Below are 18,725 nucleotides of genomic sequence, written 5' to 3' on the forward strand. Positions count from 1 at the left end.
GCCTGGGTAAGGTACAATGTCAGAGAGTCGGTGCAGATTCAATGGGCCGAATGGTCTCTTCCGCACTGTAGGGATTCTGATTGGTTAATTCTGATTAGTTAATTACAAGGGAGGAAGTGTTAGGTTTTTTAGGAAACATTAAGACGGACAAATCCCCAGGGCCAGATGACATCTATTCTAGACTCCTCAGGGAGGTGAGAGATGCAATTTCTGGGCCTCTAACAGAAATCTTTGTCTCTTCACTGGACACAGGTGAGGTCCCAGAGGATTGGAGGATAGCAAATGTGGTCCCGTTATTTAAGAAGGGTGGATGGGATAACCCGGGTAATTATAGGCCGGTGAGCTTGACGTCCGTGGTAGGGAAGTTGTTGGAGAAGATTCTTAGAGATAGGATATATGCGCATTTAGAACTGAATAATCTCATTAGCGTTGGACAGCATGGTTTTGTACGAGGGAGGTCATGCCTCTCAAATTTGGTTGAGTTTTTTGAGGTGACAAAAACGATTGACGAGGGAAGGGCCGTGGATGTCGTCTATATGGATTTTAGTAAAGTGTTTGACAAGGTCCCTCATGGCAGGCTGGTGCAAAAGGTTAAATCTCACGGGATAAAAGGTGAGCTAGCTAGATGGGTGGAGAACTGGCTTAGCCAGAGAAGACAGAGGGTAGCAGTGTAGGGGTCTTTTTCCGGTTGGAGGTCTGTGACTAATGGTGTTCCGCAGGGCTCTGTACTGCGACCTCTGCTGTTTGTGATATATATAAATGATTTGGAGGAAGATGTAGCTAGTGTGATCAGTAAGTTTGCGGACGACACGAAGATTGCTGGAGTTGCAGATAGTGATGAACATTGTCAGAGAATACAGCAGGATATAGATACGCTGGAACATTGGACGGAGAAATGGCAGATGGAATTTAATCCAGATAAATGCAAAGAGATGCATTTCGGTAGATCTAATGTAAGGGGGAGCTATACAATAAATGGCAGAACCATCAGGAGTATAGACACGCAGGAACCTGGGTGTACAAGTCCACAGATCCTTAAAGGTGGCAGCACAGGTGGAGAGGGTGGTGAAGAAGGCATATGGCATGCTTGCCTTTATTGGACGGGGCATAGAATATAAAAGTTGGCATATGATGTTGCAGCTGTATAGAACAATGGTTAGGCCACATTTGGAATACTGCGTCCAGTTCTGGTCGCCACACTACCAGAAGGACGAGGAGGCTTTGGAGAGAGTACAGAGAAGGTTTACCAGGATGCTGCCTGGTATGGAGGGTCTCAGCTATGAGGAGAGATTGGGTAAGCTGGGGCTGTTCTCCCTGGAAAGACGGAGGATGAGGGGCGACCTAATAGAGGTGTATAAAATTATGAAGGGCATAGATAGAGTGAACAGTGAGAAGCTTTTTCCCAGGTCAGAGGTGACGAACACAAGGGGTCACGGGTTCAAGGTGAGGGGGGCAAAGTTCAACACGTCAGGGGGACCTATTTTACACAGAGGGTGGTGGGGGCCTGGGATGCACTGCCAAGCAAGGTGATTGAGGCGGACACGCTGGGATCGTTTAAGACTTATCTAGATAACCACATGAACAGACTGGGAATAGAGAGATACAAAAGAATGGTCTAGTGGGCACATGAGCGGTGCGGGCTTGGAGGGCCGAAGGGCCACTTCCTGTGCTGTATTGTTCTTTGTATCCCTCAGGAAAGTACACTGCAGCTCCCCGTACCATCTGTTAAGCACTCACCCCTCCCCCCACCTCTCCACAGGCCTGTTTCATCTCCTAATTAACTTTGTAGTGAAGTTAAGAACTTTTAAATTTCAGATTTATTGCTGATTTCATAATCTTTATTTTCAAATGTTCTTCAGTTTTTATTTTTATTCGGTTTAAAGAAAAAGAACTCGGGAGATAATCAGGAAAATCACTTTTAATCACAACTATAAAATGTTGTGCAAAAAAGATAACGTTGCTCTTGTGATAAATAACCTTGATTACAAAACACTCAAGTTATTCTAACTGTAAAATATATGTCTGATTGTGAATGAACTCCACGTCCCTGTCTGCTAAAATGTACATTTAAAGTTGGACATCATTTTACCTTGGAGCACGAATATTTTTAACACCTGTCTTGAAAGTTTGTGCTGAAATTATTTTTTCCAGTACGTGGTGTGAAGAATTAGGATTGAGTGCACTATTTATTTTCTTAACGGCTGTGATTATTAAAGTTTCTCATTTTTTTTTCTTTTGCTTTGTTCACAGTGTGAAACAACTTAACATCTTGATGCTGATTTCCACTCCTTTTTTGTTCCATCCCCATTATAAGTAATAAATGCTCTTGCTCGAGTATCTGGGATGTTCATCAGTATTGATCTTTAGGTGGCCAGTAATCAGTGTTCCTGTCAAGTGTATAAAAAATCCATAAAGATTTGTTATCGTACCTCATTTTGAATAGCATTTTTTTTTAAATCACCACAGGTCAGGTTGCGAACGTGTCCTGACAGTCCCCAAACCTGTGCTTAAAGAATTTGGCTCCGATTACCTCGTTGCAGAATTTGGCACTGCAATTAGTGTCCTGGGATATGTGAATACCATTCCAGTGTAGTTGTTTTGCATAAATGTGTCATTACAGCATAATTCCAGGATCCACTTACATAGAATCTACAGCACAGAAAAAGCCTTTCAGTCCATCATGTCTGCACCGGTCAAAAACTATTCTAACCCCATTTTCCAGCATTTAGCCCATAGCCTTATACACCTTGGTTTTGCAAGAGCACATCTAAATACTTCTTTACTGTTGAGAGGGTTTGTGCCTCCAGCAGCCTTTCAGGCAGTGAGTCCAGACTCCCCCACCCTCTGGATGAAAAGGTTTTTCCTCACATCACTAAATCTCCTGCCCCTTACCTTTAAATCTATGCCCCCGACATTGATCCCTCCACCAAGGGGAAAAGTTTCTTCCTGTCTATCTACGCCCTTCATAAATATATACATCTCAATCATGTCCCCTCCCCCCTCAATCTTTGCTGCTCCAAGGAAAACAACTCCAATCTATCCAGTCTCTCTTCACAAATAAAACTCTCCATCCCAGGCAACATCCTGGTAAATCTCCTCTGCACCCTTTCCAGTGCTATCACATCCCTCCTACAATGTGGATTCCAGAACAATACTCCAGCTGAGGCTTAACCAACATTTTATCCAGTTTCAGTGTAATCTCTCTGCTCTTAAACTCTGCCTCAGCTAATAAAGGCAAGTGTAACCACTTTATCCACCTATTCTGTGACCTAAGGGCAGTGTACATGCACACCAAGGCACATAGTGGGTAGAAATTGATCCTTTTATTGATTTACATACCCCGCTCTGCCCTCCACATTCTAAGACTGTTGGAAATGTGAAAGGTCTCAATGCCCTTTGAAGTGGCAAATCACTCAGATGTATTAACAATTGCTACCATAGGCCTATCACCTGACCTAGTTGCTGTGAATGAAAGGAAAGGTATAAGGGCAAGCTACATGCAACAGAGCTTTGGACAAATTGGAGGAAAGGGGAGGATGGTGAGGAGAGTACCAGAGTAGACAGTGAATGTTTCAGCATGGTAGTGAGTGAGGGCAGGAGGGGAGACTAGGGTACAAGGAGGGGCAGGAAATAAGTTGCACAGATGAAAGTATATGGTCTTTGTGTTCAGGCAGATACAAGGTTTGTTTGATTGAAATAATTTCAAAGTTGAGTTCGACCCGAGAGTGGGAATAGAATCAGGAATGGAATTCTGTGGTGGATGAAGAAGTATTCTCAGTATTCCTGATGTTGCAATAGGGACAAGATTTGTTCATGACTGTTTGTGAAACTGTCAATGCAAAGACAATTGCGAAGTCAGGGGAGGTTAAACTGATTGTCTTGGGCCCGTGTGTGGAGGCTGACCTGGTGTTTTGATAGTGAAGAGTAGAATCTTGAGGTAATGGTATGAGGATGCAATGGGAAACCATTAGAGCTACATGTAATGTTTTAGCTACATTTGGATAAATGGGACTGAAATCAAGTCCACATTTGGGAGAGTTTCTCTGTTGATCTTAAAGGAGGGAGAGTATTGCCCTGGGGTGGGTTGGTAAAGGACTTGAGTCTTCTTGAGGTTGAGGCTGTTTCTTCAGTGTGCTTCTGCATAGAGTCAAGAATGGTTTGGAGATTCTCTTGGAGAGCGGAAATGGCATTGTCATCCGCAGGCTTAAGTTCCAAGAATGATGTCAGTGTCATTTTCTTGGATTTCAAGTGTTGAGATTGAAACGTTTTCTGTCCATCCTGTAGATGTCCACTCCACTGAGAAGTTTGTTCTTGACAAGGTGAAGGATGGTGGCAATGAAGATTGGGAAATTGGTGGGGGGGGCAATGAAATATCCCTGCTTGACTCCAGTCTTGACCTTGAAGATTTCTGTCAGTGAAGACTGTCGCCAACATTTTGTCATGGAAGAGTCGGAGGATGTTGAATTTCTCTGGACCTTGCTGATACTAAGCTCCTCGTGTACGTGACAGTCATCCTCCCAATTCTTCTACACAGCTCAGAAACCTGGACTATGTACAGATGCCACCTCAAGCCTAGAGAGGTACCATCAACGCTGTCTGAGATGGATTTTCCGCATCAGGTGGGAGGACAGGCATCTTACATCAGTGTCCTTGAAGGAGCCAAGAGCACCAGCATCAAGGCCTTGATCATCCCAAACCAACACTGCTGGGCCAGCCACGTGCCTAGGATGCCAGAGTCTCGACTGCAAAAGCAAATCTTTACCCAGCTCAAGAAAGGCTTCTGAAAAAGAGGAGGACAAAGGAAGCACTTCAAAGACACTGTGAAGGTTTAGCTCAAGAAATGCAACATCGACAGGCGACCCTTGCTCAGAAGAAACCTACCTGGAGGAACATCATGATTGATGGGACACAATTCTTCAAGAACACCGGAGAGCAAAAGGAGGTCCAGATAAGGAGCTGGACAAAGGAATACCAGCGATCTGGAGTCCAAGAACCAATTCCACCTCCCGGAGAAACCTGCCAAATGTGCGGTTGAAGATGCCGCTCTAGGATTGGGCTCATCAGCCTCGCAAGGACTCTCAGAATCCATGACCAGTGACATGGAGTTTCTTGGCTGGACATTCATGCTCGTTAGTGAGTGATCACCGAAGAAGAAGTGGCATATACGATAAATGGCAGAACCATAAAGGGTGTAGATATGCAGAGGGACCTGGGTGTTCAAGTCCACAGATCCTTGAAGGTGACATCACAGGTGGAGAAGGTAGTGAATAAGGCATATGGCATGCTTGCCTTTATAGGACGGGGCATAGAGTATAAAAGTTGGGGTCTGATGTTGCAGTTGTATAGAACGTTGGTTCGGCCGCATTTGGAATACTGCGCCCAGTTCTGGTCGCCACACTACCAGAAGGACGTGGAGGCTTTAGAGAGAGTGCAGAGGAGGTTTACCAGGATGTTGCCTGGTATGGAAGGGCTGAGTTATGAGGAGAGATTGGGTAAACTGGGGTTGTTCTCACTGGAAAGACGGAGGATGAGGGGTGACCTAATAGAGGTGTATAAAATTATGAAAGGCATAGATAGGGTGAACGGTGGGAAGCTTTTTCCCAGGTCGGTGGTGACGTTCACGAGGGGTCATAGGTTCAAGGTGAAGGGGGGGAGGTTTAACACGGATATCAGAAGGACGTATTTTACACAGAGGGTGGTGGGGGCCTGGAATGCGCTGCCGGGCAAGGTGATGGAGGCGGACACACTGGGAACGTTTAAGACTTATCTAGATAGCCACATGAACGGAGTGGGAATGGAGGGATACAAAAGAATGGTCTAGTTTGGACCAGGGAGCGGCGCGGGCTTGGAGGGCCGAAGGGCCTGTTCCTGTGCTGTATTGTTCTTTGTTCTTTGTTCTCTGTATTGGGTTTGGAAGGGGTGCAGAGAAGGTTCACTAGGTTGATTCCGGAGATGAGGGGGTTGGCTTATGAGGAGAGATTGAGCAGACTGGGCCTGTACTCATTGGAGTTTAGAAGGTTGAGGGGAGATCTTACAGAGACATATAAGATAATGAAGGGGCTGGACAGGGTAGAAACATCGAGATTGTTTCCACTTACAATGGAAACAAGAACTAGGAGGCATAGCCTCAAAATACGGGGGAGTCAATTTAGAACAGAGCTGAGGAGGAACTTCTTCTCCCAGAGGGTAGTGAATCTTTGGAATTCTCTGCCCAATGAAGGGTAGAGGCTACCTCATTAAATGTGTTTAAGTCACAGATAGATAGGTTTTTAGCCAATAAGGGAATTAAGGGTTATGGGGAGCGGGCGGGTAAGTGGAACTGAACCCACTATCAGATCAGCCATGATCTTATTGAATGGCGGAGCAGGCTTGAGGGGCCAGATGGCCTACTCCTGCTTCTATTTCTTATGTTCCTATGTTCTAAATATTTTGATCTGCATTACAATTACAATGTGCGCATTAATTAAAGAGCACATATCACCGCTACTTAATGTTGGTTCACTCACTCAATTTGTCACCATCACAAATGGAAAAGTCCGTTTCTGCTTTGCACCTTCACAATGTCCAGCTGAGATTGAGAACTTCATTTTACTTTGGAGGGGCAGTTTTCCAAATGCAAAAAGGAAACATCTGTATTTACTAAATCACCAAAGGAATTGTGCTCGTCTAGTCCAGTGAGATTTGGTTTCAGTGCCATTTATTTAAATGTAGCGAAAACCTCTCCTGTAATCGGTTCTCATTGCATCCTTGTACCGTTACATCGAGGATCTACCTTTTGCTATTGTCAAAATACCAGGTCAAGTTTTGTGCAGCAACTGACCAATCCAAACTGGTTGCCAGTTAGGTTTCAGAGTCAATCTAGACAGTCCTTGGCTGGATTCGGAATACTATTGCTAACCTGGAACGTACACCAATTGAAAATCAGAATAAATGTGACGTTGACTGCTGGGGAAAAGTCTGTTCAGTTTTTTTTTAAAACTGAAATAAATATTTCACTTCTCAATATTTTCAAATTTAACTTTTTGTCAGTCAACTTTTGACTGAGTTAAGGGATGCTGCAAAAGATGAAATGCAGGGAGAAAGTGCTGACATGTTTTGGATAAACAAATTCATAATTTGTTGAATCTTGACTACAGTTATCACCTGTTGCTCAGGTAGTACAATTTTCCAGCCCAGATCCAGAAACGGATTGCAATTACCTCGTATTGATTGCTTTCCTTTCCATTAATGGGATTAGGGCACACAGGCATCTGTTGCTTTCTAACCCAGTTTGATCTGAAGATCACACTTAATTCCCTGGTTTGTGACACTACAACATTAACTTGCATTCATATAGCACCTTTAACATAGTGAAAGTGTCACAAAGTGCTTCACAGGAGTATTATCAAATAAAATAAAACACTGGGCAGTGATATCAGGACAGGTCGATTTTGAGGAGCATTGTAAAGGAGGAAGGAAAAGTGGAGAAGTTTATGGAGGGAATTCCATGAGATCGACAAATCTTTAATAATTGTGCAAAATATTTAATCTTGGCCTTGTCTTTATTGAATTAGAATGGAAAAGGTGCTACTTTCATCACCATAAATCCTTGCAGTTTAACATTAACTGCAGAATAATATACTAGTACAGTACAAATAGATAAAAAGAGTGCACCTCTTCCCCCCAAAGTGGCAAACAGGTGATGGGTGCAGCAGATAACAGCACACAATCTGTAATATATCTGCAGTTCTCTCCCAACAGGTTCTGTTCATTTGGAATGATGTTGATCTTGATCAGGTAGACCTCAAGTTGCTTTGGTTCAACATTGGCAACGGTGCGAGCACAAAGTTTAACAGTTCCCCAAAGTTACCTCTTTAACTCGTTAAGCTCTCATAACATTAGAAAATGTCATCACTGTTTGGAGACCAGCGACTGAACATAAAACATCATTCAGAATTCCACCTTCCAAATCAGAGAACTCTTCAGGGCCAACAGTACAACTGAGCGTTGCTAGTTCTAAGCCAGTGATGGTATCACACCATTTATAATGCATGTTTCAAATTAATTCTGCTTTGAACAAATGCAGTTTGACAAAGGCTGGAATTCTAATATTCCAAACTTTTGTTTTAAAAAGTCACCCCTGAACCGAACATGAGTTTCAACCTGGAGTTGCCAGCAGATTGGTTGAAGGATTACAGGGAAAAGGCAGGAAAATGGGGATGAGGAGCATATCAGCCATGATCAAATAGTGGAGCAGACTCAATGGGCCGAATGGCCTAATTCTGCTCCTATATCTTCTGAACTTATGAACAAACGGAATGTGACACTTTAAAACAAGTTCGCTGCGGGCCAATTAATGGGTTAAGATGTATAGTATCAATATCTTTAATCACACAAAAGCTCCTGAGCTGAATGCGCTAGCAATTTGGACTGGTTAGGGGTGGAGCATTGTAACATATTCCGTGTAAAATCTGCAGGTATTTATTCTCATCCCCATTCAGCGGGTTAAAAACTTCCAAATTCAGTCTCAGATTAAAACATCAATTCAACTCTTGACAATAGCTCCTAGTCTCTAACTAAAAGCGCCAAATGCTTTAGAAAAAATAAACAGGAGGATACAGGTTAGGAATTATTTACCAGCCATGTTGTATTCAGACGATTGTCATATACATGAATGCATGTATATGCAGTAAACAATGCTAATGAGGTGCTTGGATTCTGGCCAAATTCAGTGGAGTATCAGAGTTTAAGTAGGAACCAGGAGCAGAGAATAATAATAATTAAAACTTAGAATAGCCAATGTTCTTCCTTTGTTTAAGAAGGGTAGCAAGAATAATCCAGGTAATTACAGGCCAGTGAGCCTTACATCAGTGGTAGGGAAATTATTGGAGAAGATTCTTCGAGACAGGATTTACTCCCACTTGGAAATAAGTGGATGTGTTAGCGAGAGGCAACATGGTTTTGTGAAGGGGAGGTCGTATCTCACTAACTTGATTGAGTTTTTCGAGGAAGTGACAAAGATGCTTGATGAGGGTAAGGCAGTGGATGTTGTCTACATGGACTTCAGTAAGGCCTTTGACAAGGTCCCTCATGACAGACTGGTGCAAAAGATGAAGTCACATGGGATCAGAGGTGAACTGGCAAGGTGAATACAGAACTGGCTCGGTCACAGAAGACAGAGGGTAGCAGTGGAAGGGTGTGTTTCTGAATGGAGAGCTGTGACAAGAGGCATTCCTCAGGGATCAGTGCTGGGACCTTAGCTGTTTGTAATATATATCAATGATTTGGAGGAAAATGTAACTGGTTTGATGAGTAAGTTTGCGGACGACACAAAGGTTGGTGGATTTGCAGATAGCGATGAGGACCATCAGGGGATACAGATTGGTTGGAGACTTGGGCGGAGAGATGGGAGTTTAATCCGGACAAATGTGGGGTAATGCATTCTGTACGGTCTAATAGAGAGGAAATATACAGTAAATGGCGGAATTCTTAAGAGTATTGAAAGGCAGAGGGATCTGAGTGTACAGGTACACAGGTCACTGAAAGTGGCAACGCAGGCGGAGAAGGTAGTCAAGAAGGCATACGGCATGCTTGCCTTCATCGGCCGGGGCATTGAGTTTAAAAATTGGCAAGTCATGTTGCAGCTTTATAGAACTTTAGTTAGGCCGCACTTGGAATAAAGTGTTCAATTCTGATCGTCACACTACCAGAAAGATGTGGAGGCTTTGGAGAGGATGTAGAAAAGATTTACCAGGATGTTGCCTGGCATGGAGGGCATTAGCTATGAGGACAGGTTGACGAAACTTGGTTTGTTCTCACTGGAACTACGGAGATTGAGGGGCAACCTGATAGAAGTCTAAAAGATTATGAGAGGCATGGACAGAGTGGATAGTCAGAAGCTTTTTCCCAGGGTGGAAGAGTCAATTACCAGGGGGCATAGGTTTAAGGTGCGAGGGGCAAGATTTAAAGGAGATGTGCGAGGCAAGTTTTTTACACAGAGGGTGGTGGGTGCCTGGAACTCGTTGCTGGGGAGGTAGTGGAAGCGGATACGATAGTGACTTTTAAGGGGTGTCTGAACAAATACATGAAATGGATGGGAATAGAGGGATATGGTCCCCCTGAAGGGTAGGGGGCTTTAGTTCAGTCAGGCAGCATGGTTGGTGCAGGCTTGGAAGGCCGAAGGGCCTGTTCCTGTGCTGTAATTTTCTTTGTTCTTATGTCCTCTGTTTCAGTCCAGAGCCTGCCCTATCACTGACTTTATCCACTGCAGAAAGAACTTGCATTCATATAGCATCTTGCACATCCACAGAATGTCAAAAAGCACTTCATAGTCAATTAACTAAAGTATTGCCACCGTGGTAACACCAAGCAAACTTGGCAGATAATTTGTACACAGCAAGCTCCCAAGAAAGCAGTGAGATAAGTGTCCAGACCATATGTTTTTGCGGAGGAAAGGGGACAAAATATTGTTGAGAGGCAAGCAGCTTAAATCTGATTTTAGGGGGACGCTTATTGTGTTGTTTCGGTTTCCTTTGGTTAGTGAATATCTGGAGGGTTTCCTTACTTTTCTATATTGGCTCCCAAAGGCCAAATTTGTTCTCAAACATGCTCACAAAGAGTAAATGATTGCTGCTCAGTCACACAGGCTATAGCATTGCATTTACTCAACCATCTGTCAATTCATATCGAAGCTAGCTTTAACGTGCTACTTTGTTCAAATCAGATTAATTGAAGTGCTTTGGCTGAGAAAAGCACCAATGTACTGAAATGGATTTTATTATAACAGCACGAGTCAAATCATATAGAAATTTATTTTTAATGGTTGGTGCTTTGGATAGGATAAGCAGAAATTTATGGAAGATATGATGAGTTTCACTGTACTTAGATCTCCTAAATTATCTTTATTCACTTCAATCCTTCTGCTTATTTACGGCGATGAAATGTGTTTGTTTGATTTTGATGCTTCTTCATCTTTTGTTCACTGCTGTTATCGTCATAAAGCCCAGGATCACAATCAAGCTGCTTGGGAAGGGATGTCTGGTTTCCATCCAATCCAATTTGAGAACGGTAATGATGGTGCCCAAAATCGCTCTCATGAGGCCAAGAATAATCTCCATAGCAACCGTGGTGAATGCCAAAACCCCTTTCATAGGAGCAATAATTGTCCATATATTCATTCTTTGTAGGTTGGGGTGAAGCAGAAAGACTTTCCCAACGCGGTTTCATATCTCTATTCCAATCCGTGAGATGACGCTTACGTTTGCACTGCTTGTCTTTGGGATGGACTATGATCGTCGTGTTGCCTTCCGTTTTTTTGTGCTTTGCTTCTTCACCGAAGACCTCGGAACAACTGGGCAACTGATTATCCACCTCCAACTCATTGCTCCGCTTTTTATCAGATCCTGCACCATCCCACAAGTCTTCCCTCTGGTGCCCATGACAAGGTTTGCCAGAATTGTAAAGTTCATGTCCTTTCCAAGGATATTTCAGTTCATTCCTGGACCCACTGGCAGCTGGCTGTACGTCGTTGCTGTACGTTTGAGATCTTTTGTTAGGTTTACGATTCGAGGCTTCCCGGCGAACTCCTGACTCACAATTTGACCAGCTGTGCACAGCACTGAACTCACATGCATTATCCTTCTGAAGCCGCCCTCCTGTTTTATTCGATTGTTTCAGAAGCTCATCTGTGCTGACTTGATTGAAACAATCTGGCCGAGTCTTGGTTACCTTGCAATGAGATTTCAGTTGGGTGCTGTACTTCTTGCTCGAATCCCTGGACTGGTCACTACCCTCCAATATTGGCCAAGCCATATCGTTCTGAGTGTTTTTTATTGAAATTTTCCAATTAGTAGTGGGATTTTTCCATGGTTCTTTGGAGCCTGAACAGGAAGATATCCACATATCCTTGGTGCTGGAATATAGATTCTCAGGATTACTGACGAATTTCCTCTCTTGGCTGTTAAAGTCATGGAACAAGAAGGCACAACTGTTCTCTGTGCGACCAACCATGTCTTTTAAATGTCGTTGGCTCCCACCAGCAAAATCTTTCCGAAAATCCAACTGGCTGCCTGAATCCTTCCATTGCACCCTGAACTCTCTGTCATATCCTTTCAGCCGGTGATTGGTACTACAGCCGGAAGCTTTCTGCTTGGTGCTAGATTCACTGATGGTGATAGTCCATCGATAGTTGCTATCGTGGTCGTAATCGTGCCATCTATTTTGTGGTGTGATGCTAACCTTGGTGCAAAGGTGGCTTGAGTTATTCTTCAGATCTATTCGGAAGCTTTCCCCGTTGTCTGAGACTATCCTCCGCCACTCGGAGTGGTCTCCGGGGCCACCGGTGCCGTGGCAGATGTGCGCACGGCTGGGATCCGAGGGGCAAGCGAGCTGATGGTAATTCAGCAAACAACTGACAAAATCCTCATAGTCATAAAGCTGATGGCGAATCTGCCGATCCACAGTGGTGACCTTGCGCTGGTGCCCACTGCATGGATAGCTACCCGTACGCTGGTAATGTAAGTGTGCACCACAATCTTGCGTCACAGTAATTTGCAATGATCCAGATAGACCACATGTTTTGTCTTTTCCCCCGACTGGGCCGTGCCGTTCTCTGTCGTCAACAGGAGTCATGTCGATCAGTGGGGTCGAGAGAGGAAAGTTATTGGTTTGCAACATCAGAGGTTCACTTGCTCCAGTCAGTGACTTGTGCTTCTCCTCATCAGTGTCTTTGTGCAGCACCTTAACCTTCTTCCATTCTTCGGTCTCCACTCTTTGAAAGCTTTTCTTCCCGATGACATCTTCACCTGGTTTCCTTTGCTCCTTCTCTTCCGTGTGCTGACGTTTCACCCTTTTCTGGTAACACTTTGTTGTGTCACTCTCAGGAAGCTGTCTCTTCCAAAAACATGTTTCCTTTTGCAAGAACAACTATCAACAAACAAAAATGGTAAAGTGTAAGTGTCTGGCAAAGGTGAGGGTGATTAGCTCCATTTCATATCTGTAAACGATTTATTGGCGTGTAGAGTTAGTCAGTACCTGACACTGCTGTTTTTCCATTCTGGGGAGATGTGAACAGCACTGGGGAGTCCAGCACTTATTACCCATCCTTAATATCCCTTGACAAGGTGATGGTGAGCCACTGTCTTGAACTGCTGTAATCCATGTGGTGTAGGTAAAGGGAGAGACAGTGACATAGTGATAATGTCACTGGATGAGTAATGCAAAGGCACAGGCTAATGCATAGGTTCAAATCCCACCGCAGCAGATGGTGGAATTTAATTTTTCAAATTAATAAAAGATCTGGAATTGAAAGCTTAGTCACAATGACCTCGAAACTAACGCCAATTGTTATTAAAACCCTTTAGGATGGAAATTTGCCAGTCTAACCTATATGTGACTCCAGACACACAGTAATGTGGTTGACATTTAACTGTCCTCTGAAGTGGCCTAGCAAGCCACTCAGTTCAAGGGCAATTCGGCCTTTTGGCTAGGATCAGGTGTAGTATCGGATCTGCACTTGGTTGAGGTCATGGGGTTGCGCTGGGGCTTCATATGTTTCATATGAAGCAATTTTTAAAAGCGGCATCTCGGCCTTTTGGCTAAGATGCAAATGAGCTCAAGTCTTGGAGGAGGATCCTCCCCCTTCTCCAATCAGCTTGACTCATGTAGATCAGGCCCAGGACAGGGTGGCTTAGTCACCCGCCCTGTCTTGTCAGCCTGGATCGGAAATGTCTCAACTTGTTGGGACTCTGAATTGGATTTGATCTGATTGAATTGGAAAAGTATTTTTAAAAAAATTAGGGACAGCCGCACTTGGTTGAGGCCATTAGGTTACGCTGAGGCTTCATATGAAGCAATTTTTTAAAGCGGCATCTCGGCCTTTTGGCTAAGATGCAAATGAGCTCAAGTCTTGGAGGAGGAACCTCCCCCTTCTCCAATCAGCTTGGCTCATGTAGATCAGGCCCAGGACAGGGTGGTTTGGTCGCTCGCCCTGTCTTGTCAGCCTGGATCTGAAATGTCTCAACTTGTTGAGACTCTGAATTGGATTTGATTTGATTGAATTGGAAAAGTATAAAAAAATAATAATAAATTAGGGACAGGTAACAAATGCTGTCCTTGCCCCCATGAGGGAATAAGTAAAAAGTGCTGCCAGGCAAGCGGTTCCAGGGTTTTTATCCGGTGACAGTGAAGGATTGGTGATTTAGTTCCAAGTCAGGGTTTTGTGCAGCGAGGAGGGGAACTTGTAGGTGACAGTGTTCCTACTAGATCCAGCAACTGCTCTCATCCTTATGGCTGGTGGAGCCACAGGTTTGAGAAGTCCTGTCAAAGAAGTCTTGGCAACTTGTTTTGGTGTCTTCTATAGATATGATATACTGCAGCCACCTTCTGCCAGTGGTGGGGGGAATGACTATGCCAGTGGTGGGGGGAATGACTATGCCAGTGGATTGGGTATCAGGCAGATTGTTTTTCTTCCTGGACCTTGAGCTTCTTGATTGTTTTTGCACCTTTGGTATCGGAGGTGTTGGACAGGCTTAAGGGAGTCAGATTAAGCCCCTTGTCATTGAGCACCCAGTCTCTGAGTTGTTTTAGTAGCCCTGGTATTCCTTTAGGCTGGTCCAAAGAACAAACAAAGAACAATACAGCACAGGTCCAGTTGAGTTTTTGGTCAATGGTCAGTCCTAGGATACTAATGGAGAATTTGACAATGATAAGGTATTGAAAATTAAGGGAGGTGTTCCTCTCTTGGTGGGGATGAGAAGTACCTGGCAGTTGTTCTTTTTTCATTCTTTCATGAGCGTCACTGGCAAGGGCAGCATTTGCTGCCATTTGAGTGGCTTGCTAGGCCATTTCAGAGGGCATTTAAGAGTCAACCACAATGTGTTATATGTAGGCCAGAACGGGTAAGGATGGCAGATTTCCTTCCTAAAAAGGGCATTATTGAACAAGATAAGTTTTTTTTAAACAAGAATTGTTTCAACAGACTTTTCATTCCAGATTTTTTATAGATGGGATTTGAACCCGGGCCCCCAGAGCATTACCCTGTATCTCTGGATTACTAGTCCAGTGACAATACCACTATGCCACCTCCAGTTGTGTAATGAAAATGTCTGGATTTTTCCAGCTCTTGCTGTAAGTGAGCATGGTCTACTTCATTATCTGAGGAATTGCAGATATGCAACGATTTAAAAAAACTTGTTTCACACGAGTGCTTTGGGTCTGAAATGCACTCTCCGGAAGTGTAGTGGAGGGAGTTTCAATCGAGGCATTCAAGAGATAATCAGATGATTATTTGAATAAAAACAATGTACAGGGGAACAGAGAAAAGGCAGGAAGTCATGATGCATGTTTGGAGAGCCAGTGCAGACACGATGGGCCAAATGGCCTCCTTCCCCATTTAGTTCCTCTCCTTGACCATTTCTGAGAAACAAGGACATTTGGCAAAGCAAACAGCAGGAACCTGGTGTCTGAGAAGAGAAATGAATACTTAGAGATGATCTATTTATGACAATCGAGAGAAATCTAAAGGAATTCGCGGATGTAGAGATGGTCTAGAGGAGATATTTTGAATGGCGCCAGGGACCTCAGTTATGTGGGAAAACTGGGATTGTTTCTCTTAGAGCAGAGAGGGTTAAGTGTTGAATAGATGTGTTCCCAATGATGAAGAGTTTTGATAAGAATGAATGAGGAGGAACTGATTGGTTACCAGCTGACCACCTTCTGGACCAGAGAACACAGATTTACATTGATTGACAGCAACCCAGAGGAAAAAATGCAGCAAGTTATGATCGGGAATGCATTGCTGGAAAAGATGCTGGAAGCAGATTCAGTAATCATTTTCAAAAGGAAACTGGGTTAATTCTGGTGGTGGGAACATTTGTGAGGCTGTGGGGATAGAGCTAGTACAGTGGGACTAATTGGAAAACTTATTCAAACAGCTAACACAGGTACAATGGGCAGAATGGCCTCTTCCTCTGCTGTATGGTTCTGGAGTGTTGCAAAATATTTTAATTAAGAGCCAACAAACTGAAAGAAGTTACAATGCACTTGGAGCAACTTATCTATTGTTGGTAATATCCTTCACAGAAATATAGTGTGCGGTAGTGCTCCTGGTAGGAAAGGTTTTATACGCCATTGTGTGAAGGATGTTGCATAATATGGCAACGGCGTAACATTGTATAAAGGTAAATCATGTGATACCCACTATCAGGGTAACACCCAGAGACCAACAATGCACTACAGAATGTACTTACAATATAAATATCACTTTCTTTGGCTTCTACTCTGTATAAAGAAAGGTATCACTTTTGTAATCCAACTGATTTAATTTCATTTAACTTCTAGATTGTACAGGATTAGCTTGGCATTTTAAATATACATCACAATATCGGCCACTATGTTTGTACAACCAATTGGCGCAAGGGAAGAGGGTGTATCCTGTCAACCATTGGTGCCTAGCTGGTTGAGTGGACAAATCAAATTAGAATTATGGTTTTCAAAAGATGATTAAATATCATCTTGGAAGCTCTACAGTGCAGAAGAGGCCATTCAGCCCATTGAGTCTGCACCGACTCACTGACAGAATATTTTACCCAGGCCCTCCCTGCACCCCCCCCCCCCCCAAATATCCTCACAAATTTACCATGGCTAATCCACCTATCCGCCTAAGCTGCACATCTTTGCACTGTGGGAGGAAACTGGAGCACTCGGAGGGAGAATGTGCAGACTCCACACAGACAATCACCCAAGGCTCGAATCGAACCCGGGTCCCTAGCGCTGTGATGCTGCAGTGCTAACCACGGTGCCAACGTCCATGGCTCCTCGTTAAAACTTTGCAAAAAGCGCTCACAAACCTCAACCATTTTACTCCAATTGCGACTGATATGGAAAAACGACAGGTCAAATGTTAGGTAAGTTATCGTAGGCTTAAATTCTTCCACAAATAGTGTAATCTAGTGTGTGACCAAAACCCGCAGGTTGGGTGCACCCCGGATAAGATGCTTCCCTCTCTCGGTGAGTTTCACATTCTCATCTTTCCCACTGAGGGGAATGGGAGCCAAGGTTCCACTCACAGGAAATGGGCTTGTCTCTGTCGCTGAAAGTGAAGAGTGCTGACGACCCATTACACAGCACACCACGTGTAGAGTATTCAACACAAACACATTCCCCTGAATACTAATCCCCTACGTCTGAGTTTGCCTCATTTTTAGTGTTTCTATTCAGTCAGTAGTTTCTAACACGGGGCCCTGTGGAGAAGGTTATGCTGCCACCTCTGTGGTGGTGATCTGTTCTGCCCACTATTTGTTTAGTGCCATCCACCACATATCCACCACATAGACAGGATAATGAGCAAACCCATTACTAACCATTTCTTTCTTCACCCATCTTCCTTGTGTTTCACAGACTGACAGTGCAGGGTAGTGAACCTGAAGATGGTTGTTGAGGCCTTCCCAAGATCAGGATCTGGATAAGCCAGAACCTCCTCCGCATAGTGTCGGCAAAAAGCAGATCTTGCTTTCTGGCTGCCACTTGCCTCCCTCTCGACTCCCATTAACCTTCCCAGCTGCCTTTGGTTAGATATGGGAGATGTCAAACTTTGACCTGATTTATTGTTGTCACATGTATTGGGGTACAATGAAAAGTATTGTCTCTATGCGCTATACTGACAAAGCATACCGTTCATAGAGTACATAGGGGAGAAGGAAGGGAGAAGGTACAGAATTTAGTGATGCACTTACAGATAGAGTGTAGAGAAGGATCAGCTTAATGTATGGTAGGTCCATCCAACTTTCCATTCAACCCCAGCTTCCGCTTTCTGCCTCTCATCAACCCCACTTTATTTTCCACCCTACAACACTGCAGCTCCAGAGCTCCTACCAACCCCCACCCACAAAACACCATTCCATAGTTACTTCATGTCTCCAAAATCCTGCTCACCTGGCTTGCTGCTTCAACCCTCTAGAATAGAATCATAGAATCCCTACAGGGCAGAAGGAGGCCATTCAGCCCATCGAGTCTGCACCGACCACAATCACCTATTCCCGTAACCTCACATATTTACCCTCCCAATCCCCCTGGCACTAGGGTCAATTTAACATGGTCAATCAACCTAACCAGCACATCTTTGGACTGTGAGAGGAAACTGGAGCACCCGGAGGAAACTCACGCAGATACGGGGAGAACGTGCAAACTCCATACAGATAGTGACCCGAAGCCAGAATTGAACCCAGGTCCCTGGCGCTGTGAGGCAGCAGTGCTAACCACTGTGCCACCCCTAAGAAGTAAACGTCTTCAAAATGTTACAGGCTACGTCCTTGCCAAGTTGCTCTCTCCAGCCATCCCTGTTCTCTCCAACTTCTAGACAGCTCATTATGTCATTCAATTTTTTGTTTTCAACTCCCTCCATGCATTACTCCACCCTTCCTTAGTGATTTTCTCCTGCCTTATCTCCTCACACATTCACCATCCATCCCTCTTACCTTGGGATCTTCCTTGATCCCAATCCATTCACAGCACTATTGACAGCTGCTCATTCAACCATTATCAGCCCGAATGGATCCCTCTGCCTGAAACCTCCCTTCCATCTTCCCTTTATCTCCGCCCCGCCAGACCCTTTCCCCTCATCTCCTGTGTCCCTCGTGTTGGAAGGTGCAAGAGGAGATGTAGGAAGTCAAAGAGAAACAATAAGATAATAAAACAGGGTAGCGATTTGGGTAATGATAACCAGACTAAGGCAGGAAGGGACAGAGAGT

At 44.1% G+C, this 18,725-nt stretch overlaps 1 protein-coding gene across 4 annotated transcripts in view; it reads right to left on the bottom strand.

Moving 5' to 3' along the window:
* Positions 1 to 10,785: 10,785 nt before the first annotated feature.
* Positions 10,786 to 18,725, bottom strand: part of LOC144493014 (A-kinase anchor protein 17B-like) — a 51,864-nt gene continuing 43,924 nt past the window's right edge. For all 4 annotated transcript variants that reach the window (XM_078211808.1, XM_078211806.1, XM_078211805.1 and 1 more), the window contains exon 5: positions 10,786 to 12,903. In XM_078211808.1, the coding sequence (XP_078067934.1) occupies positions 10,903 to 12,903 (2,001 nt within the window). In that variant the 3' untranslated portion in view covers positions 10,786 to 10,902. The remainder of the gene's footprint in view (positions 12,904 to 18,725) is intronic.

Source organism: Mustelus asterias, chromosome 4 (genome assembly GCF_964213995.1).
Source record: "Mustelus asterias chromosome 4, sMusAst1.hap1.1, whole genome shotgun sequence".
Taxonomy (NCBI): Eukaryota; Metazoa; Chordata; class Chondrichthyes; order Carcharhiniformes; family Triakidae; genus Mustelus; species Mustelus asterias.